The 23281-nt window shown below is 46.4% G+C and overlaps 1 protein-coding gene across 2 annotated transcripts in view; it reads left to right on the top strand.

Annotated features, from left to right (window-relative positions):
- Positions 1 to 23281, top strand: part of nrp2a (neuropilin 2a) — an 84761-nt gene that overhangs the window by 17141 nt on the left and 44339 nt on the right. For both annotated transcript variants that reach the window (XM_069675025.1, XM_069675026.1), the window contains exons 3-6: positions 10315 to 10496; positions 19238 to 19468; positions 22321 to 22476; positions 22937 to 23106. In XM_069675025.1, coding sequence (XP_069531126.1) covers positions 10315 to 10496; positions 19238 to 19468; positions 22321 to 22476; positions 22937 to 23106 — 739 coding nt within the window. The remainder of the gene's footprint in view (positions 1 to 10314; positions 10497 to 19237; positions 19469 to 22320; positions 22477 to 22936; positions 23107 to 23281) is intronic.

Genomic DNA, 23281 nt, shown 5'->3' on the forward strand with positions numbered 1-23281 from the left:
AGCAGAGAGGAGATTTTTGAATGTTTTCACGGTGCTCCGCGATGGTTAGGGCAGAGGGGAGCCGGAGGGGGGAGAGCAGAGGTGGTGGAGGGCTCAGCATCTCGGTCAAGGCTGAAAAATCTGCGTGACAGCTGGGATTACAGAGTCAGGAGCAGAGAGGAGCGGAGTGTGTTACCTGAAGACGCAGAGCTCTGTGGTGTAGACTGCTGATGGTGGGAACAAAGAAGAGCAATGAATGGGCCCTCGCACCTTTATCCACTGTTTGGCGCGAGAGAACACATACTAATAATGCATTATGTTGCTGTACATTAAAGGGCCAGTTCGCCGAGATTCACCCTCAGTCCTATCATGCTATCATGGGGAGCTAATGCCATTATGGTGGGAAAAATGCAATCTGGCTCTGTGCCTTTGGAGGACGTAATCCGCTTCTTCAATGGGCCCTGGAAAACAGGAAGCTTGCTAAATTACACTTCCTCAATCTGTGACGCCCACCTCCGATGTCATGTCTCGTTCAGAATCGTCAGGTTTGAAATGTAGACTGCAGACCTGAAGACTTTTTAGACGATCCACCGGTATATTCTCGACGTGTTTCAGATTCTGTCCCGCTCTGAACCGTCACCTGCAGAGAAACGGTAGTATTTCACTCCAGCGTCTCTCGCTGGGCCGTTCCTTTCAGAGGGAGGGGCGCAATGCATGCTGGGTGTTGTAGGAATGTAGAATGGGTAAAACCACACTATGTATGGAATGAAGTCACACAAGGCAACATTTGAGTACATTGTCATCTGTAAGGTTCTTATCTAAATCCTGACAAAGTTTCATTTAGATGGCAAAAAAAACCTCACCAAAATTTCAAAATAAAGTCAAAATGGCCGACTTCCTGTTGGGTTTTGGGATTTGCTCCAAGAGACTTTTTTGTAGGTCTGGACATGATGCATATGCACACCAAATTTCATACAAATAGGTGAAACATGCTGCCGGGGCTGCTTCCTTAAAATCTTGAAGGCGGCACTATGAAGCTTTTATGCAACAGCCATATGCAAGACCTATAAAGCATGAAACTCTTCACTTCCTGTGATGCGTGTGCAGAGTGTCATACATTTTTTTGATGGGATTTCTTTGGAAGAAGAAGGCTCTAAAAAGACGTATACATGGTAAAGATTGCAAATGGAAACATTAGAAACACTCACACGTCCACACTTAAGAATGCAACCTGTGCAGGAGCTCTCATCAGACATCATATCCCCCCCGGGCACTTTAGGCCCTTATAAAGCAGAGAGAAGTGCTCAGTCAGCCCAAGCAAAGGGTCTGATCGTCTAATATCCTCGGCCAGCTGGAGATTTTCCCCCGGCGGGTTCAAACAGTCAGTACTCGGACGATGCAGCGCGGCCAAACCGCCGCTGTACTGCAGCAATCAAATCGGCAGGCGCTCCGTGTCTGAGGTGGCACTTTAATTCAGGATTTCATTTCAGGGGGGGGAGCCCGGCCGCGTGCCAAATAGCTCTTACCTCCAGGTTGCCAGCCGATTGATGCGAAGTAAATGTAATAAAGGCTAGATGAAATATCAGGCCCATATCTCTAATGCAATCTGCCATCTCCGAGCCCCAGGATGCTACCTAGTGATGTACCAGCAGCTGAGGAAGAGGAGGAGGAGGGAGGGAGAGGTGGAGGCGTTTCTCCCTTCCTTCCCCTTCGCTCCGGCTCTCTCTCTCTCTCCCTTCATCTTTCTTTATCCTCCCTTTTGTTCTTTCATTCCCCCCCTCCGCTCGCCCGAGGAGGGAGCGTTTTATTTTTGCACACTTAAATTAAACATTGAGACGCACACACACACACACACGCGCCATGAGACTGTAGTCATTCAGGAAGATCCATTTCTCCCACCTCTGCTTTTTATTCCCTCACTTTTTATTTGGTTATTTGTTATTGAACGCAGCCCAAGGTGTGAGCATTTGAAGGTATAACTTTATAACACACACATCATAAATCCTCGCGGCTTGTGACACGCCTGTTCGCAGTGAGAGATGAATCCAGCAGCTCTGAGCGTGTGTGTGTGTGTGTGCGCATAATATCACCCTCTTACGTTTACCCACGGGGCGAGCAGAGAGGTGTGGGATCAATGTCTGTATTCCGCTTGTAATGGGAAATCGATAGATGATCAGCAAAGGCCGGAGGGAGTGAGGGCGAAGGAGGAGATGAAGGGGCAGGAGGAGGAGGGTGATGGTTAAGGATGAAAGCAGAGACAGATGAGCGGCCAGAGGTCACGACTGAAGGGAGTTGTTCAGGTTCTGATGTGTCGATATCCGGCTCATGGGCGGCGTTCAGGGCAAGATCACGGTCATCAGCGTGCGGCGGTCATGACTGTTAAAGCAGGCAGGGCTGTAATGATGATTTAATGAGTAACAGGTGTGATTAGAATGTAAAAAGCAGCGATATTAGAGCCTGTGTACGGTTTTGTGCCAGGCAAGAGCAATCAATAGCACATACTGGAGTGGAGGATGAAAACTCTGGTTATAAAGGACACATTAATGTTACAGTTTCTAATAAAAACAATAAGAATAACCTTTATTTATTTAACACATTTAATACAGGAGGAGGAACTCAAAGAGCTGCAGATTTATGTGGTTTAGCGCTGTCACGGTAACCGCATGACTGCAATGCCGCGGTTATGTGACGCCAACCGAAGGTGGACCCAGTGACCTATAGCTTGCCTACTTAAAATCCCAGGTTTAATAAATGAACTAATGCTTACATAAAATGTAAAACTGTAATAAAACAAAAGGTCCAATATTAGCTGTGAAGCACAGTTTTTTCCTCTGTCACTCAAACGCCACACGTCACATTTCCAGTCGGACCTAAATGCTGTCAGGAGCAAAGTTTGCAGAACAGGTGCTGTTTGCCTGATGAAGGTTTAGCACCGAAACGTTCCAAATAAATATTATTTCATGTAGGCCGGTCCCAAACCTTTAAGAGCCTTTAACACAAAGACAATAACTTCAACATCAATCCTTAAGACGCCGGCAGCCAGTCGTCCTCACTGGTCTAAAACAAAGCGAGCTTTAGTCACACCGACTGCCAATCTGATGCACCAGCAGTTTATAGTTAATTCTACATTCACTTAATTTTTCTGTTTCTTACATTGATTGATTTGTCTTTATTTAAATATAATTGATCAAATAAATGGATCTAATTTGACGGCTAAAAGCTCAAACAAAGCTTTGACTTCAGGATCAGAATCAGGTTTAGACTTAAATTGAACAAGATGAAAAATAGGCAGTATCAAAACAATGTATAGAATATAAAATATGTGCAGCAGGTGTGATTAATAACTGTACAGGTGAGCAAAAAGCTGACAGTATAACATTAAAAACAGTCTGATTTAGACTTTGTTTATTGCAGCAGGAATCACACGGAGTTTAAAGATTTTGAGCTTGCAAAATCAGACGAGCTGATTGGCTGAAGCGTAAAGAAAAGTGGTGCCCGTAGCTTCAGGTTCACACGTGCACGTAGGAAATTTGTGTGTCTATAACCTGGACACAGTTTCTGCACACATTTACAAATCTTATGTTTCTACACCTGCAAAACAAAAACAACTGATAACAGGACTTTGCTGGAGCAAACGTGAGCGTCTGCATGAGCTGCACCCGAGCGTATTAAACCTGCGCCGTAAATATTGGCTGATCGAGGTCGATTAAAAGGCGTCCAGCAGGGGCAGCAGGGTCACTGCCTCAGCTCAGACTGCAGTTACAGTCTGATGTTTCCGATCGATGAGGCACTAGAAGGTCCAGGGGGCCGAGCGCAGACTGCCTGTGGTCAGTGGTTTGGCCCCCGTCATCTGTAAGTATGAGCGTGTGATGGACGGCAGGAGGAGAGGACGAGGAGGAGGAGGACGAGGAGGAGTGCTATTTGTTTTTTGGGATAGATTGAAGATGGCAGGCTCGGCAGATCTGCAGGGATTTTGCTCGCAGCATCTAGTTAATATTTCAGAGGCACTTATGGTTTATTAGAGTCCCCATCCAGGGCGGGAGGAGTGTGTGTGTGTGTGTGTGTGTGTGTGTACTGTACGCCCTTCCAGCCTTCCTTAATTTCTGCTTCTGTACATCACGAGGAAGGAGACGAGAGAAGCGACAGGCAGTTGTTCTTTGTTTACAGCTCCGGGATGTGGAGGCTTTCTGAGCTCGGAGAGAGGAGCCGACGGCCTCGAGTGTCTGAGAGCAGCCAAGTTTTGTTTCCTGATATCCTCCAACAGCTGTTGCTCTTTTATCAGCACAAACACAATAAATCAGACGACCACGAAGCACCCGCAGCAAATTACGTGTTAATGTTTTGTGTAATTTTGAGGCTCACAGTGAGCGCTTTATGTGTTTCTGTTGGTTTTTAGATCACAGTAAATGAAACGATATCCAGAGCTTGTTCTTCAGGAGACATGGAGGTAGATGAGCTCCTCTGCTGATCTGACGGAACATGAAACAAGGTGGTGACGGTTTGTGTAAATGTGTGTTTGTGGAGAGAGTGACCACGAGAGGAGCGCTGAAGGCAACGAGAGGCCAGTTCAGAGGACGTGTCGGTTCTTATACCACACGGTGTTCTAACAAAGTGTTCCTCAGTGTAGTGTGTGAGTATCAGCAGGGTGGTGCTGTCTCCAGTCAGGACGTGACTTATAAACATTTGGGTGCTTCCTCTTCTTCTCTCTCTTCTTCCTCGTCCTTCTTTTGTCTTTCTTTCACTTTTGCCATTTCTTTTTCTTCTCCTTCACTGTAGTCTCTTTTCTTCTTCCTCCTTCCCCTGGTCCTTCTCCCTTTTTCCTCCTTGTCTTCCTCCCCCTTCTGTTTTTCTTCCTCTCTATCTTCCCTCTTCTTCCCCTTCTTCTTCTTTCTTATTCCTCTTCTCCAACTCCCTTCTTCTTCCTCTCCTTTTCCCTTCGTCTTCTCCCTTCTTCTATCTTCTTCCTTTCTCTTCTTCTCCCTTTTTCCTCTCTCTTCTTCCTCCTCATTCCTCCTTCTCCTCTCTTCTTCCTCCTCTCTTCTCCATTTTTATTCTTTCTTCTTCTGTCTTCTTCTCTTTCCTTCCTGTAACTTCTTCTCTCTTCTCCTCCTCCCTTCCTCTACTCCTTCTCCCTTCTTCCTCCTTCTTCCCCCTCCTTCCTTCTTATCTCTTCTTCTCGTTTGCTTCTTCTTCTAGCCTCCTTCTACTTCTTTCTCTTATTTTTGTCTTTTTTTCTCTGTTATTCGCCCCTTCTTCTTCCTACTCCCTCTTTCTCTTCCTTCTTCTGTCTTCTTTCTGTCTTTTTCTTCTTCTCCTCCTTTTCCACCTCCCGTCTCCTTTGTTCAAGCAGAGGCCAGTCCTGTATTACCCAGGTACTGTTGGTGCTTTGCACTCTGCTATAATTCTGTGCATGCACGTCTGCACTCAAAATAGCAAGTGTCAGAACGGAGCGACTCCATCTGAGGCACAGAGCTATAAATAAACACACACACAGCATGTCTGTGTGTTTAGGAGGCTGCAGGTCGGCCGTCCCAACGAACAGCAAAGGTGTGAAACACAATTAGTGGTTGAGTCGGAGGGGCGGAGCCACGTGTGAGAGCAGAGGAAGAGCGGACGTGTCTGGACTGGTGGAGAGTTACTGTCCCTTTAGGGTTTTCAGTTCCCTTAACCCCTCGCTGTCTGGTCCAGCTAGTCTCTGTGGGCGATGTGGGGGGAGGGGGAGTGAGACTGGTGTCATGCAGAGTCAGACAGACTGCCAGACAGACAGACAGAAAGCTGGCAACGGGGAATGCATGGTGTCAGACAAAAGGCGGGGTTTGCATCCAAACGGGCGCTAATGGAAGCTGGATCGGGGCTGCGTGCGTGTGTTGTGAGCGGTATGTGGTGCTTATGTGTGTAAAAAAAATGATTTATGTGTGCAGTGTTGTGGAATGTGTGTGTGTGTGTGTGTGCTGAGAGAGACAGACAGTGGGCTCTCACACGTCAGGCCCTCATGCATGTATTCATGAGAGCCCGGGGAGAGGCTGAGCGAACAGGTCAATAATCACATCTGAGGAACACTCACTCACTGACGCTAATCCACGACAGGAGCGAGCGAGACAGAAAGACAGAGAGAGAGAGACCCACTCCAAAATCAATTAAAACCTAATTAGGCTCTCAGCTCTTTCGCAGGCCTTTTATCCTCCGTGTTGGCGATACGGCGCTAAGTGTGTACGCGCACGCCTCCCCGCGCGCACGTCTGTCTGTCTGCATGTGTGTGTGTGTGTGTTTGTTGGCACATGTTGGAGTGTGTGTTTTCCCTAAGCATGTGTCAGTTACAGCCCTAAGCAGGCGTGCTCAGGGATAGCCGTGGCTCTTACAGGCTCACCGTGGGAGCTCGCCGCTAAAGCCTGTGCGATCGCCTCTGTAATGCTGGATTACGACCAAACGCGTCGAGGAGAGCCGGACAATTGGCTTCTTTACTGGCTTCAGACCTGCTCGTTTGTTTCAGCGCAGAACGGCGCTTACGTCCTGACGTTTAGGCGAAATGCTGGAGCCTGCAGTTCCCATAATCCAACATGATTCCACCCTTGTTCCCACTCTCCCCATCAGTTCAAAAGTTTTCCAGTCGTTTCAGTCGGTTAAAGACGCAGTTTTGCATAATCTTGCTGGTAGTTAACCTAAACTTACATCTGCATTGTAAATGAAGAAGATGAATGTTTTGCTGCTGTAAAGTGCTGAAACAAAGACGAGGAATGATGTCTTATTTTTCTGCTTCACCAGTCCCAGTATTCTTTCATCCTGACCACTGTGAAGGCATGCACAGCAAATGCATTCGTCAGGCCGCCGCCACTACACACTTGACCTTTTTGTACCAATGTGCAGAAGGACTCTGCGCTCACATGGCAACAGCGTCTTTACAAAATAAACCTCTCTGATCTCCAGGTTTCTGGATCGATGCGTGAAAACTACAGGTACTATGTCTCTTTGGAAGAGCGTTATTAGGAACGATGCTAAGACTGAAAATTAAATACAAACTTGAGCCTTGAAGTCGTGAACATATTTGTCGTCTTGGTGTTTGGTTCGGAAGAATCTTACCTGAGCTCATAGGTGAAGATTTTGGGGGAACACAAGGGAAAGATGACATGCATTTGCAATAAGACAGACTTTTATTTTGAAAATCCGATTCCTTGATGCAACAAATAATCCGAAAAAGTACAAATTGATGCAAAAAATGCAGGAAATGTTTGTGGACTGAAGCCCACCACCCTGATCATTTATGTCACACTTTCTGGACATCTCATGGATTTGATATCTGCCGTATTTGTAGGAAAATCTGTTTAATGCACGTACATACAAGACTTGCAGTATGTTTTAGGCTGAACGCCGGGGTCAGCCCTACATACGGGTCTGTACCTGACTGACTGAGTGAGCGAGTGACGGTACTTTCTGTCTATACGGCTCTGGATACTTTGTTAGGGGAGTATGCGGGGCTGCTCCTCTGCTGCTGGTCCACTGTCTTCACCTACGTCCACAGCGCGCACCTGCCTTGGAACACATTGCCCCCAAAAGCGCATGTTGACCTGACGCAGTCAGCCACATACTAGGTTTTGACCTTGTATTGTTTTGTGATGGAATAGATCATAGAAAGATGCCCAGCCTCGAGCAGGAGATCACACACACACACTACAAAAGGGATAATGCACTCGTGTAAGATCAATATTTCCTATTTGCAATAGTGTGAATGCAGTTGTGGCTTGGCCCCGATAGGTTAGATAAAGGCAGGATGAGCCTGAGGATGACTGGATCAGTAGCTTTAGTTAACAGAGCTAAATTCCTCCCTAGCTACCTTTTCTGTACTCTAACTTCCCTTCGAGAAGTATTTGACAGCATGCAAAGCTTTCAAAGTAGCTCCCCACATTAACATTAAAATTTGAGTCCCACGCTGAGATAACTTAAGAAACTTTGTGTGCAAGTTTGTCTGATTTGTCAAAGCTCCTCTGACATTGCCTGAGCTGCAGGGGACTTGTCGTGACGAGAGAAATGGTGTTGGTGCTACCGTCTCCAAATTAGCCTCATCACGATTTCACCAAACAGTACCTGCTGATGTGTAACCTTCATTAAAGCCTCCGTCACTGAAAGGTATCCCCTCCCACACTTTCATCCGTCAGATGCTTCACGGCTCTGACAGTGCTGTGGTGACAGCGCAGGCTCATTGCCGCGTTTAAACACTTGAATCCTCACCTGTCACCTGCCACGGTGACCCAGATTAATGCGATTGGGATTATCCCTCCATCAGCAGCCTCGGTCTTGCATGCTCTGTATAAGGAATGCGCTGCAGGAATGAGATTGCCAAAAAAAAAAGAGGCTTAGTGACTCTTCTTAATCCAGGTTTTATTCCAAGCTGCAGTACAAAAGAAGTCTTAGCGCTGAGCTGCAGCAGGGAAACACAGAGGAGAGCCGATTCCACCTCAGGTTTACTTTTACTTGGTGAGAAGAAACAACAAGATGCTGTTTAAAAAAAAGGGTCTTTCAGCATCACAGAGCCCATCACAGTAATTATCAAGACAACAGCGGCCCTGTTGTTTTTTGACAGCTTCGTCATATGGGCTAATTGAGAGGAGTGTGTGTTCGTCGGGACGGGGTGTCCTCGGTGTAGCTGCAGGGCTCCTGTGGCGATGCAGTTAGTTACGCAGGGAATCACAGTCAGGGGGGCGCACAGACACTTGTTAGCTCTGCAGAGAGAGAGAGAGAAAACCAGGGATGAATAATATGGAAACAAAAATTACAAGGGAATTATTCACAGTTGCGCAACTTCAAATACAACAGCATGCTTATTTAGCAGAAAATACAGATGCGCACACAGAGCAGCAACACACACACAAGCAAAAACAGCAATTTTACCTTGTAGTAAACAGGAGATTCTGGTCTAACGCTGCCTTGTTGGGTTAATTTGTTGTGATATTTTGTTCCACAAATATTGTGTTGAACGTCCACTTACTGTTTACAACAACATGTCACACAAAAAGACAACAAATTAACTACCAGTGACTAATTTGTTTTGCAAGATAAAATTGCTGTTTTTTTTCAATGGAGTTTGGTGTGTTTAAAGAGAGCGATGTAACGGCTGTTTCTGGTCCAAAAAATGATTTTCCTCTGTAAAAAACTCGTCTGTCTCTTTAAGGAAACCTTTCTGCTGTGTTGTCAAACACTTAATAACAACTTAAGTGAAGTTAAAGGGTAGAATATTTGTCCCCAGAACTTAATTTATATGATGAATCGAGGTCCATGGGGAAGGTTCCTGCAGTAGAAAAGAAGAAGAGAAATTCTTAAAAATTCAACCCACACATGAACGCAAAGGATGTCACTTTCTGTGATTGACTGAAATAACATCAGCTGCAGACAGTGAAGTGTGTGCGTGTCTCCTCTGTGTGTGACTCTGCTGCTGCATGTGTCTAATAATGTTGGAGGAATGACACACAGGGCTCTGAGCTAATTCTGGATCAGCCAGGTGGGCTCTCTCTTTCCCTCTGTCTCTTTTTCACCCTCACACGCACTCATAAAAACATACTCACACACACGCTGACCTGACAGCGAAGAATTTGCTTTTATCGTTCAGGGTCAGTTGGCCATTCAAAGGTCACGATGAGCTGAGGGTGCAAGCATGTGGAAGCTGCAAAGCGAGGCGTCTTCACATTTACGTATCCTAATTTCTCCGTCTAAGCCGTCCTGTGCTGCTCGTGTCCTCACCTTTCCTCCTCAGCCCTCCCCTCTTTATTTTTTCATGAGCTTCTCCGTCTATTTTTGCACTTCTTATTAATGAGTCGACCCAGCTGTCTATTTGCTGCATCTTCGCCCTCCGACTGCAGCCACTTGCTCTCCTCTTTGTCCCTCCGTTTCTAGCTTTGTGATTCAAGACTCAATGAAGTGAGGATTGTGCGCCCCGAGCGGATGTAAAAAAGGATCTGAGTCAGTTGTCCCGAGCAGAACTGGGTCGGAAGAGCTAAATTTATTGAATACAGCTGAGGGGAAGGAGCAAAATAGAGCGGCGATGCTTTGACTGCGAGCCAGGACGTATTTATGTGCATCTTAATGTTGTTGTGCTCCTAAATGCTTTGCTTGGACACTGTGTGTTCTGTCCACTCCACACCTGTCTGTTTTTTATTAGCTTAGCTTGTTGCATAACCCCATAACTATCTATTTATATCCCCCCTCAGCCGCTCCCCTTTGATCTCTTCTCCTCTCTTAAGTCCCTCCTGCCGCGTCAGAATCAATATAAACTGGATGTAAAGATCGCGTTCTGAAGGATGAAAATAATCTCATACGTCGGTGTTTCCCTCTCTTTTTGTTTATCAGGTATGACTTCATTGAGATCCGCGACGGGACTTCAGAAAACGCTGACGTTCTGGGGCGACACTGCAGCAACATCGCCCCGGCGCCGATCATCTCCTCCGGAGCCTCCCTCCAGATCCGATTCGTGTCAGACTACGCCCACCAGGGGGCGGGCTTCTCTCTGCGCTACGAGATCTTCAAAACAGGTGAGGAAGTGGGCCTGGAATACCGGGGGTGCTCACGGTAGCAAGGTGTTAAAGTCCAGGTGAATGCCAGGTGCTCTTGAAGGCTAAAAGGTTAACTGTTGACTCTCGCCACACCCTGAGGAAAACCCAATCAAAAGGTTCAAAACCGGGAGAGAAGGCATCTTAAACTTCTTTCTTGGCTCGGTGCCAGTGTGCCTGAAGAAGCCCAGTGGCTTCCCTCCCTCAACAGGGCCTGAAACATGACTGGCAGGTTGTTTGTGATTGGTTAGTCAAAGATTTGTGTATTTTATTGATGCAAATAGTCAAAACATTTTTTTGTAACCAAACCTACTTTTTTGTTTCTCATATTTTTAAGATAATAACCTACTTTTTATTTTGGGAATAGATACCTTTGGGCTCCGGTTTAGCTCAGCGGTTAGATCGGCGGCCCACGCCGGAGGTCATAGTCCTCGATACGGCGACCCCCGGTTCAGCTCCAACCCTTGGCCCTTTGCCGCGTTTCATCCCCCAATCTCTCTTCCCCTGTTTCCAATAGGGGTGGGACAAAATATCGATATTGCGATATATCGTCGTCCCCACTGGTGTGATACCATTATTATCGTATTGTTGGCACCAAATATCGATATTTACATTTTTTTTTAAATCTGCGCTCTAAACAGATCTCTCATTGTTTATCTCAATTTGTGTCAAAATATGTGAAACCAAATTGCAGTGAATAATACATTTATCCTGCACATCACCTTTTTTTTTTCATCAGATATCGTGATGTATCATTACACGTATATCTTGCAATATATCCGTTATCGCAGAATAGCTGTATCGTGATATTATCGTGACCGTGGGCCACGTGATTCCCGCTCCTAGCTTCCAACACTATAAACTGTCCTCTCTATAAATAAAGGCGTAAAAGGCCAACAAAAAGAGCTCATTTCGGCTGTAAACCCAATGACTAACAAAAGTTTAAAGTAGGGAGGAAGTAAATGTATGCTTGTGGCTTGCTAACTCGTAATGCTAACCCAGTTAATGTAGATGCTAGAAATACAAACCTCTGCACAGATAAGGGCTACTGTGGCAAACAGCTGCTTCTGTTTTTGCTCTTTAGTTAGTTGTTCTGCTTGTAAATGTTCAGGTGCATGATGGGAAATAATCTCAACAGGAATCAAGTTGTCGTCTTGTATTCAGAGACCCTGAAAGATCCACAGTCTTTGCAGAAATCTGTGCCTAAAATGTCTTTAGTTGTGGGACTGTTTTACTCTTTTTAATACAGTCAAGGCATCTGATATTTTGGTGAAACATTTTAATGATTTAAACAAAAATTAGATGAAAAGCTAAATGTTAATTAACTGAGAAATGTGTCTAAGATGTTTATCTTAGTGGTTCTAATCTTCTGACACTTATTTGATTCATGTCGTCTCTTTTACGCCAAAAACAGCATCTACTGCTCACTTTTTATCTCCGCGTCTGAAAGTATTCAAAGGTTTTTGTGGGAAACCCGATTATTACACAACTTTTCCACCCTCTGAACCAAACACAAGGCTCTGCTGTGCGTAAATACTGAAGTTAATGATTTAGTCTTCTTTGCCCCGCGTTAATGGCCCCGAACCTTTGATCGTTCACCCCAACACTCCCAACATCAGCGGAGGCAGCGGCGCATGCAAACAAGAGAGGAGGGTAAAACTACTAAACTACTTTCAAGCCGCCTGAAAGCATGCGAGGAATGCTCGCTTAATTGGAGCAGGATCCGCTTCCTCTGGGGAGGCGAGGTCGGCTCGGGGAGGACGGGAGGGAGGTGTTGGGATGATGGAGAGAGCTCCAAGGCAACTTGGAGTTGGGCTTAGAGGTTAAAGGTTTACGATTGGAGGAGGAGGCGGGGAGATTGATGGGGAGGAGTGTGTGGCGAAATGGAATTTTCTCGAGGTCGTGGAAGTGCTCGTTGCAGGTGAGGTTGTTCAGGAAGGTATATTTGTTTTAGTGGCGGAGGTGAGAGGTGTGTGTATGTGTGTAGTGGAAGGAGAGGTGAAATGGTCAGTTGGCCTTGAGGCAGATTAAAGATTTATGTCCGAGTGAGTTACCAGCTGATTGTCTGTGCAGCATTTTAGGCCTCTATAGAAAGCCGCCATTAATTTAAAGGCTATTTATAAACCTTATAAGAGTCTAACAACATCACAGAGGCCGTTAGGTCGCTCTTTTCAAAGCCACCAAACTCCATTGATAAAAACACTGATTTTCATCGCAGAGCATGGGAGCTGCTGGTCCACTTTTGCATTGACCCGGCAGGTTGTTTGTGCTATTGTGTGAATTTTGATGTTGTGAAGATTTAGCTTGGATCCAACACAGCACAAAAGCATGAACAAGATTACTAGTCGAGGCAACTGTGGACCAGCAACTCCTGTTTTTCTGCGAGGTAAAATTACTGTTTTTGTGAATGGAGTCTGGTGGCTTTGAAAAGAGCACTGAAAACACTTATTTAAGAGTGGTTTAGTAGAAAACCAATTGTAGGAAAGTAAAAGTAAGGGTTTATGGAGCACAAAAAAGCAGTCATCCGTTGAGTTATTACCTCTTACCTTTAAAAATATCTCTATTTTTTCGTGTCAAACGAATATGACCCAGATTTTCGGTGTTCAGCTCTGTTACCAAGGCCACCAGCTCGAACCCCGGCAATGTAATAGTGTAGATTGCATCTGTCTCACACACACACATGTGGAGGGATGAAGGCGGGTGGATGGGGGATGCGGTTGCCATGGCATTAACAAGATCCTGGTATAAATTCCGGGGGTATAAGAGATTGTGTCACAGTGGGAGCACATGTAGGTGTCTGCTCGCTGCGCGTGTGGGTGGTTCCACTCAGCTTGTTGTGTGTGAGATTCTGTCTGTGTGTTTGTACGAGGAGGCGGAATGATAGCTGCACACGTGTGTGTGTGTGTGTGTGTGTGAGAAAGAGAGACATGGTGGGAAAATGATTGGGGTGAAGGGAGACAGAACGACAAAGGAGGAGTGAGTCAGAGAGTGAAAATGTATTCAGGATGCGTGATTGAGGCCATGTGTTAATTGCGGCGTTTGCAGCGCCTGCACGCTCGCTCATCATCGCTGTTTGTCTTTACTAAAGCAGGCCGGGGCCACGGGTTTCTACTGAACACGGCTCGCAACTTCGGGGAACGCAGGGATCCCAGCTCGGATATGTTTGTTTACGAGAGTGGAAGTAATTGCACGAGCAACTTTTAGCCTCATTAATGGATTTTAGTTATATTTCTGTGCTGTTGTAATTTCTGGCCAGCTTTGGAAGGCGGTAATTGTGGAAAATAAATGTATTTAAGACAGTTATTGTAGAAGTTAAGTGTATTTTCCTGCATTTAAAGACACTAACAAAGCTGTAACAGTGTGAGAGTAACCCTGGATTGCACTGAACAGTGTGTGGGATTGTGTTTATGGGTGCGATGTGTTTTTAAAGGGTGCGTCCCTGCAGAGATATAGATCTCAGAGCACAGCTTGGATGTGTGCGTGCGTGTGTCAGCTTCCTTCACATCTTAAACAGACAGTACAGCTTACAGTCCAGACTGACCCCGCCACACTGTGTCTACAAGTCAGACCGTGTGCGTCTGGTGCTCGTGTGTGAGCGTGTGTGAAGCATATCTTGGCCTCCTTCCTGAAGGATGAACTAACGCTACAACAGCTTGTTTTTGTTTTGTTCAGTCAACCCTGTTACATAAGCGATGACTGTAACAACTCCGGGGGATTTCAGATTGGACAGGCAATCTGTTTGTGTGTCAGTGTGTTTGTGTGTAATCGGGGTACAGTGCAGAGAAAAGCTAATTATTTCCAGGGAAGGAGGAGCGGGAGTCGACCTTTGACTCCACATCCATCCTGATACCCCTCCACCTTCTTGTACACCTCCTGAGGGGGAGTAAGGGTCAGCGTTTGCCCCAAAACAACATCCTTCCACCTACACACCCAACCCCCCGTGCCCTCCCCTTACACACACACCCATACAGTAACCCTGCTGTACGATGAAAGTGCACGACTCCCCTCCTCCCTGTTATTGTTATGGCCTACTTTGGTCCTACTCATGCGTGCTTAACCCTTTATTCAGCCACGTCTACCAAACCCCCCCGCCCCCCGTACCCTCCATCCATCCTTCATACACTTTCACTTACACAGTCACGTGATACTGATGCTGTTACCACGGCTACAGGGGGAAGACTTGCAAGCAAAGCCCCCTTTTACCCAGATCCCCAAAGCCCACCACTGGCGCGGCGGGGGCAAATAGCGTCGCAGCCAATCCCGAGTTAAAACAACAGCGTGCGCACCCGAGGGCGTTGGGTCCCCTACATGACCGCTGCCATGGCATCTTGTGGGGGTCACGGCGGGAGCGCAGCCTTAGGCGGGACCCCCCTCCCATGTGCCAGTCACAACATTGGCCCGGCGTGTATTTCTGATGCTATGATTGGATGCCGACCCTCGAGACAGCGATGGCTGTTACTATATGGCTGACTGCCATGTGCTGTTTATTCCTGAGACACCCGATTTATCCCAACGAGGAAATTACACACAAGTAATTAACTGGCGAAGGTAAATTAAATTCATGAATAAATAAACTGGATGAGTGCTTAAAAGTGATCAGCGATGAAGGGATTGGAAATGAATAATAAGGCGTCATCAGCAAAAAGGCGAATAAGACTCAGGAAAGCTGCACTAATTCTTGAAACAAACACAGCAGGAGGCTTCTTCACGTCTGCAAGATTAAAATCACTTCAACACAACAGAGGCGTCACTGTGATGCACGCATTCCTCTCTATATAAAGCTGATGTACAGTCATGTCTCTCTGGATCCATAAAAGTGTGGAGCCACGCCACGCCAAGAATGTTGTTTTTCTTCTGTTGGGTCTTCCTCTTGTTTGCGATGATGTTGTTATTGTGGGTTTTCCACCCTTACCCCGCTCCTCCCCCTACTGTGCATCACGCCCCTTCCTTCTGCCGCACACCCATGCACACACATCTCCACAGACGCCCCGAGAGAGCTTTTTCTTCAATGGAAATCTGGAACTGAGCTCAAGCAGGGTTACATGAGAGATCTGTCTGCGCATGAGGAGTAGATGTATGTCAAGAGGGGAGACAGGCAGGTAGAGAGCGGGAGGGTGAGGGCGCTTTTGATGTGCGGCAGACACTCGTGAACGCAGAGGTGAGCCCTCAGCGAGAGTAGCGTGCAAAGGACAGGAGGAGCGAGGCGTCGCCAGACGAGACGGAGTTAAAAGAGTGAATGAACACAGACTCTGTGCGTCGCTGCTGAGAAGACAGGGAGCGGAGGAGAGGATGAGAGGAGGAGGAGGAGGAGGAGGGGAATGCCCTGACACATGTGGAGATACTACTACATCAGGCACTCATGTGTAAGAGTGGAGTGGTTTCTACCCAGCAACTCACCCTCTCGCCCCCCGCCGTCACACACACATACACACTCACACCATGACCTCCCCCTCTTTGCCAGCGAACATCTCTCGCCAAATGACAGCTCGTGGCAACTTGCGAGCACCAACTGTGTACGGCAAGCATGTGCGACTGTGTATGTCGCGGGCAGAGGGGTGACGGAGGGAGGTAAAAAAAGGGGGGTGACTTGTTTTCGGCGTGTTCATATACTGTGAACTAATGAGTGCTGACGAAAAGAGAAGGTACTCATGCATACCGCACACGGGTGCACATGCAAGAATCCGAACACATGCATGCACACGGCGGCGGCACGTGGCGGCGCCGAGTATTTCGTGCACACTGAGTGTAAAATGAAAAACACAGACTGATGTGTGTTTGGAGGCGATGGAGTCAAGCTGTGCTCAGATTGAAGTTTTCTGCAGGAGGACTCCCGACCGCTTCACTGTGACCCAGTAAGAAACAAGGCCAGTGTGTTACTGGGTCTAACACATACTGAGAAGCGATCACACACACCTTCAGACACACACACGGGAGGCTTATACAAAGAGACAAAACATGCCAGCAGCAGAAGATGCACATGTGAGGCGCCTAATAAAAGACATGCAAAGACCCACACTCACATGGCATATGGCTCATGCATAGTGCATTCACTGTTTCATTATGAGCACATTACAATCACATGCATCTTCCTGCTTTAATGGTTTCACAGCAATTTACTCTTTGCTGCGAACTCATTCAGAACAACACGGAGAGGTGAGGGCAGTAGTCGAGAGGATGCGGAGATATCGCTGCCAGCTTGCTGTAAATTACCGTCATATTTCAACATGACTACTTCTGTGTGTGTGTGTGTGTGTGTGTGTAGGCAGACAGGCTCCTAGCAAGAAGGCAGATGATCCTCTAGTTGTTTTGATGCTGCAGAGTGTGTGGGAGTCGACACAAGAGGTTGCACATGCTTATGTTTCTGCAAAGTGAAATATATACGCACATGCATGCAAAGTAGATCGATATTTGGACACAGAGGCGTTGTTGATGTGTGACTGAAGGAGCAAAAAAAAGGCATTAAAACAAGGCGGGAGGAAAATGAGATAAACCGAGGCTGCCGGAGACGAGGAAAAACAAAGCGAGAGAGACACAGACGGTGCGTGTCTCCTGAGTTTTTCCCTCTCTCCTCACACTGATTGGGGTCAGTTCTCTGCCATTAACCAAGTGTAGACAGGGGAGGGCCGGAGCAAACCGGCCGACCTCTCTGCTTTTATAGGGCTGCCTGATAATAAGGACTGGTGCCTTGGAGGAATGCTGCAGCAGGAATGTGCTATTAACATGTCTGTGATGCTAAACGCTGCTTTTATGAATATGTAGCTGGTTATCAAACCAGCCTGGCAGCTCTCTGACACGCTGTGTGAAATGCACCAGAAGCTGCTCCCCTGAGCCTCTTCAGCCTGACCTCTGTATCTGCTTTCCAACACACATAACGATGGGAAAATCCAACAAGGGGGAGACTGTTTTATGTTAGTTGTATGCGTTTCTTGGCAAATCCTGGAGCCGATTTTTACATGTTTTTGAATGTAGTCCTGTAGATTGCCTAAGCTGACAGACTCAGATTATCATACTGAGAGTCGCTCTCTTCAAAGCCACCAGACTCCATTGACAAAAACAGTAATTTTACCACACTGGACACAGGAGGTGCTTTTCTCCCTCTGCGTCCATCAATTAGTCTCCAAAATGTTTGTGTTGGATTGGCTGACAATTTCAAACACCAAAGTCGCACAATAACACAAACAGACCAACTGGTGGAGGCAGCAGTTTAACAGCAACTTCTGTTTTCTGCAGGATTAAATTACTGTTTTTATCTATGGAGTCTGGTGTCTTTAAAGGGCCAGTTAGCTGATTTTCAACCTCAGCCCTATCATGGTATCATGGGGAACTAATGCCATTATGGTAGGAATAAAAATGCAGTTTGGCTCCTTTGGAGGACGCTATCCGCAATGCATGTTGGGTGTTGTAGGAATGAAGAATAGGCGAAACCACGAGCTGTTTGTACTTTCTCCACAGCTATGGCGGCAATTTCAAATGTTATTGCTTCTATTGATTACAGAGAACACCAGCTTTGACTGACAGTGGGGAGAATTGCCCCTTTAAAGAAGCAATAAAATGGCTTATTTCTGGTGTAAAAAAACATTACAGCACAACAAAGAGGTTGACCTCTTTAGCAGACGTGTTTAAAACCAATCTGAGCCTCTCAGTGGCAACAACAGGCACTTTTCCGTGGGTGCATTTGCCCCTGTTGAAGCCGTCTTGCAGCTGCTGGCTGAAGCAACCTAATGGAGCAATTCTTAAACAAATTGTACCAATTACTCATTTAAACCTAACATGGAAAAATAGTGCCCAGCTGCAGTGAAGTTGTTAAAACCAACTTCCACGTATAAATAGCCCCCAGAAGTGCGGTTATTTAAGTGCCATCAGTTTATTTAGAAGTCTACAACCGCGGGCATTTGTGACTTGTGCAGTTGAACAAAGACAAATTGAAAAAGCAAAATGATCACATGAAGATATTTGCCCTTCTGGCAGGCATAAAAATAGACAAAGACTTAACTTAACACGACTGTTTTTAGGCGGCATGTAAAGATAGAAATGTTCACTGAGAAGGCGGACGGACAGGCTGAGAGAGGGTTTGTGAATGAGCCTGTCTGTGTGTGAGCATGTGCTGGACCGTCTCTCCACCACCCTCATTGATGTGCCGGCCCATAAACAGTCGTCCGTGACTCAGGCTCCCCAGTGGGCCGCGGAGCAGTGGCTGATGGGTACATGATCTGAGCCACACAGCTGCCGCAGCTCAAGGTGAGCCGCCCAGGGCGCATAAATCTACATGGATAATGAGGAGCCGCCGCAAAGGGCCCACTTAGAACCATTACACAACGTTTGTGGTGTGTGTGAGTGTGTGTTAGAGAGTAACACACACACAGACAGTCTACTTTCCTCTTCACTCATCCTGTATCTTTGTCACATTTTTTCGACACAGAAGAGGTCGGAGCATTTTTAGGGCTGTTTCACTGCAATGAGAGGGAGCTGAGCGATTAGCCACGCCCACTTGAGCATTTGCCCACTGTGTATTTTCTCCTCCATCAGTAACCATAAACTGTGTGTGTCTGCGCGTCTCATAATCCCAGCGATTGTATATTCACGCCTGCGAGTCAGTGATGAACGACTCCCTGAAACACCCTCTGCAAGTCAGATGAGATACCGCTCTGTGATCGATTGCTTCTGCCTGTATCTCCTCCTAATATGACCGATTGTTTTTCTAAATATCCTCTCATCCTTTCTAGGGTCGGAATTCTGCTTCCGCAACTTCACCAGCTCCTCCGGCATGATCGAGTCCCCGGGCTTCCCGGATAAATACCCTCACAATCTGGAGTGCTCCTACATGATCATCGCCCCGCCACACATGGACATCACCCTCACATTCCTCACCTTTGACCTTGAGAACGATCCCCTGCTGGTGGGAGAGGGCGACTGCAAGTATGACTGGCTGGACGTGTGGGACGGCCTGCCGCAAGGTGAGACCACGATCTGAGAAATAACACACAAACTGATGTTGAGTCCTTTATAGATCACGTATTAAAGGGGAAGTCCTGTGTTTTAAAACTGGCCTTTATTTAACTTTTCTTGGAGCTAAATGTACAAAAAGTTCTGGAAATGGTCCAAAAAACTTAAACTGCCAAAATTATATTAATGGCTGCAAATGAACCTTTTCGGGAAAATACACCTCCTTAAAAAACGTCCACTAAAAGTTGTTGTTGTTGCCACTGACGGCCTCAAAGTGTGATTCAAAGAGTCTGACAACATCATGGTTTAACTTCCTAAAGAAATAAGAGAGTAAGATCATTTTATTTCAACCAGAAACGGCAGTAACATCGCTCTTTTCAAAGCCACCAGACTCCATTGAAAAAACAGTCATTTTACGTTGCAGATTACAGGTGCTGCTGGTCAACCGCAGCATCGACCAATGAGTTGTTTTTTGTGTTATTGTGTGACTTTATTGTTGGAAATTGTTGCTTTTAGTGACACATAACAAAACTAATATCCATTAGAGGCAGCGTTAGACAAGCAACTTCCATGCTCTGCAAGGTAAAATTGCTGTTTTTGTCAATGGAGTCTGGTGGTGTTGGAGAGAGCAAAGTAACGGCTGTTTTATGGTAAGAAAAAGGGTCTTTTTCTTTAACAAAAAGGTAAATCTCTGCACGGATCTTCCTTAATCTAGTCAGACAGTTTCACTCTTACTACTTCAAAAAAAAAAAAAGTGGAATTCCCTTTAAGGTGCATGAAAACATGCTTGGAAAATCGATCTTTATGTGTTCTGGGATAACACGCACACACACGCACACACACACACACACACACACACACTCGGCCTCCATATCTACATTCAGACTCATGCACTCCGGCACATTCTCACCCAGACATTTTCATACCACTGTTCAATTTCCTGAGCCGCCCTCGCGCTCTTTGATGTCCGCAGCCTTTCCTTACATTCCTCCACGTTACATAGAGGAAACATTATTTCACACGGCGAGCCATAAGTGCTCGGACACCCCTGAGGAGCAGCCCTTTCCCATGCCCCTCTCCCCTCTACATAATAACACCCTTCATCACCCCCTTCCTATCCTCCCTGTCCTCCCTCCTTATCACTTTAGAGCTTCCTTCCTCCCCCGGGCCGAGTGAGAGTGACGGCCACGATATGCATCTGTTTGCGTCCAATGGGAGGCGCGGAGCGTTTGGAAAGTGGCCTATCAGCCGAGATCAGGAAGTGGCGAGAAAAAACATTTGATGATGTTATCAAAGGCTTTGATAGAGACCGCCATAGGCTAATGTTGGCTGCTGTAGTGCTGATGAAAACCCCATTAGTGGTGGTGAGAGGCTCACTTCCCATTTCTCTCTCCGTCTTTTTCCCCCTTTTTAAAAAAATTAAGCCGAGAACTGAGGATTTGCTCTAATTATTCTATTTTCAGTTGCTAAAAAGGGATCCAAAGAGGATTTAAAATTCCAATTATAGCCTTGAATTTGGCAGCTTTGATAGCTGAAAACAATTTATACCATTTAAAGTTGAGAATTAGGAGGAAATTAAAGTGTAACCCAGTTCCAGGGAGACGAGTCCTCAGGCATTGAAAGACAAGACGGAGGGGTGAAGAATTTGGCGTCTGGTGAGGGAGCTACTCTTGAGACTGCTGTAATCCCCACTAGTGTGTGTGTGAATGTATGTGTGTGTTTGCAGCTGATCCCAGTGCAGCTTGCATTAAGGCAGGGATTCCAGTCCCCCTGCTGGGTGCTGGCTGAGACACACACGGCAGATGGAGGGACGGACAGGGGAGAGGAGGGAGGGAGGGACATGATGGGAGGAAGAAAGCATGCTGCGACTCATTAGACAACACTTACTGAAGCAGCGTGGCCACTGGGAACCTTTCTTTGCAGAGCTGGATTCCTTTGTCTGATTTGAATAGAGGGGATGTGTTGTTGTTTGATGCTGCCAGACAAAGAAAAAACCCATTTTCCCTCTTATTAACCAAGTGTTTAAAGAGGCTTTATCTGCCTGAAAACAACTTAAAAAGGACGCTTATAAAAGGGCAATGCTGGCATTTTACAGGGTCGATTTTTACATACACTAACCAGCCACTGCTAGTACCTGGTTGGACCCCATTTTGCCGTCAGAACCGCCTTAATTCTTCGTGGCACAGATTCAACAAGGTGCTGGAAACATTCCTCAGAGATGTTGCTCAATACTGACATGACGGCATCGCGCAGTTGCTGCAGAATTGTTGGCTGCACATCCATGAGGCGAATCTCCCATTCCACCACATTCCAAGCGGTGACTGTGGAGGCCATCTGAGTACAGAGATCGAGACTCATCAGACCAGGCGACAATCATCTACTGTCCAATGTTGGCTAGCCTGTGTGTGAGCCTCTGTTTCCTGTTCTGAGCTGACAGGAGTGGCACATATTACAACTTATTTACAACATTAGGGGGAAGAAACGCTACAAAAATGGACCTTTTGTTGAAGAGAGAGTTGTTTTTTAATCCAGAAACACCTCTTTCTCCGTCTTCTGTAAAGCCACCAGACTCCATTGACAAAATGAGTAATTTTACTTTAAGGAACTTGTGATTCACAGTCCACTGCTGCCTTAATTGGTTAATTGAGGGGGTGTTTAAATGGTTAGTCTTGCTCCAACAGGTTAACATACATAACACAAAAAACTACCTGGCGAAGGCACCGATGGACAAACAACTTCCAATGGCCTGTAAGATAAGAGAGCGGTTTCAAAAATGCATCTTTAGAGCCACCAAGTAGTGTATAAAAAATGTTCCCTTTATCCAAATCATGTTTACATCAGTGTGATTTATCTGTGTCCACAGTGGCTCCTCTGATCGGCCGGTACTGCGGCACAAAGATCCCTCCAGAGATCCAGTCGTCGTCCGGGCTCCTGTCGCTCTCCTTCCACACCGACATGGCCGTGGCCAAAGACGGCTTCTCCGCCCGGTACAACATGACGCACAAAGAAGTCAGCGACTGTGAGTGCCAGATAACTTTAAGCCAGTGTGCTCTCTGTGCGGGTTTGTTTACCTGTGTCTGTTCCCACCTCTACTCCTTCTCTTTCAACAGTCGTCTCTGCTGACACTCCTCCTACCCCCTCCATCTTTTTTATGCCGTTCCTACTTTAATGCTATTTCAATCTCAAAGCTCTCTTTCACCTCTCTCCGTCTATTTTGCTCCATCCTAAGAGAGCACTGCTTCACAGATTCTTTTTGGAATATAAATTAACTTCACCTCAATTTACCTCCGCTCACCTGTTGGGCTGCCTTCTGTCTCCCTTTGCCCTCTCTCTGTCTGGATCCGTCTCCATCTTTAAGCTCTATAATGTGCTGCTTAGATCGTCTCTTTTCATCTTTCCTTCTCTTCTGTTTTCTTCTCTTTATCTAAGCGACAAACACACAGTTAACACTCTGCTTCCTCTCTTCTCTCTCCCGTCAGCGTTCCACTGCAGCATGGCGCTCGGGATGGAGTCGGGGAAGATCAGCGACGATCAGATCTCAGCTTCAACGTCCTTCTACGACAACCGCTGGCTGCCACGCCAGGCCCGCCTCAACAACGACGACAACGCCTGGACGCCTTCAGAGGACAGCAACAAGGAGTACATACAGGTCAGATGCTTTTCTATTATACATATTCATAGATTGAAGCAGTGACTGAACAAGTCAAATGAATGTACATCGATTTCAAGAGATGTTACCAAGCAAAACGCCACATAAACAGAATCAGATTCAGCCTCACTTTCACTCGCCGAGGACACAAAAAAGTGCTGCTTGAGTAAAGGAG

The sequence above is a fragment of the Semicossyphus pulcher genome, unplaced genomic scaffold (genome assembly GCF_022749685.1).
Source record: "Semicossyphus pulcher isolate SPU_LCO1_2020_fin unplaced genomic scaffold, fSemPul1.0.p SCAF_24, whole genome shotgun sequence".
Taxonomy (NCBI): Eukaryota; Metazoa; Chordata; class Actinopteri; order Labriformes; family Labridae; genus Semicossyphus; species Semicossyphus pulcher.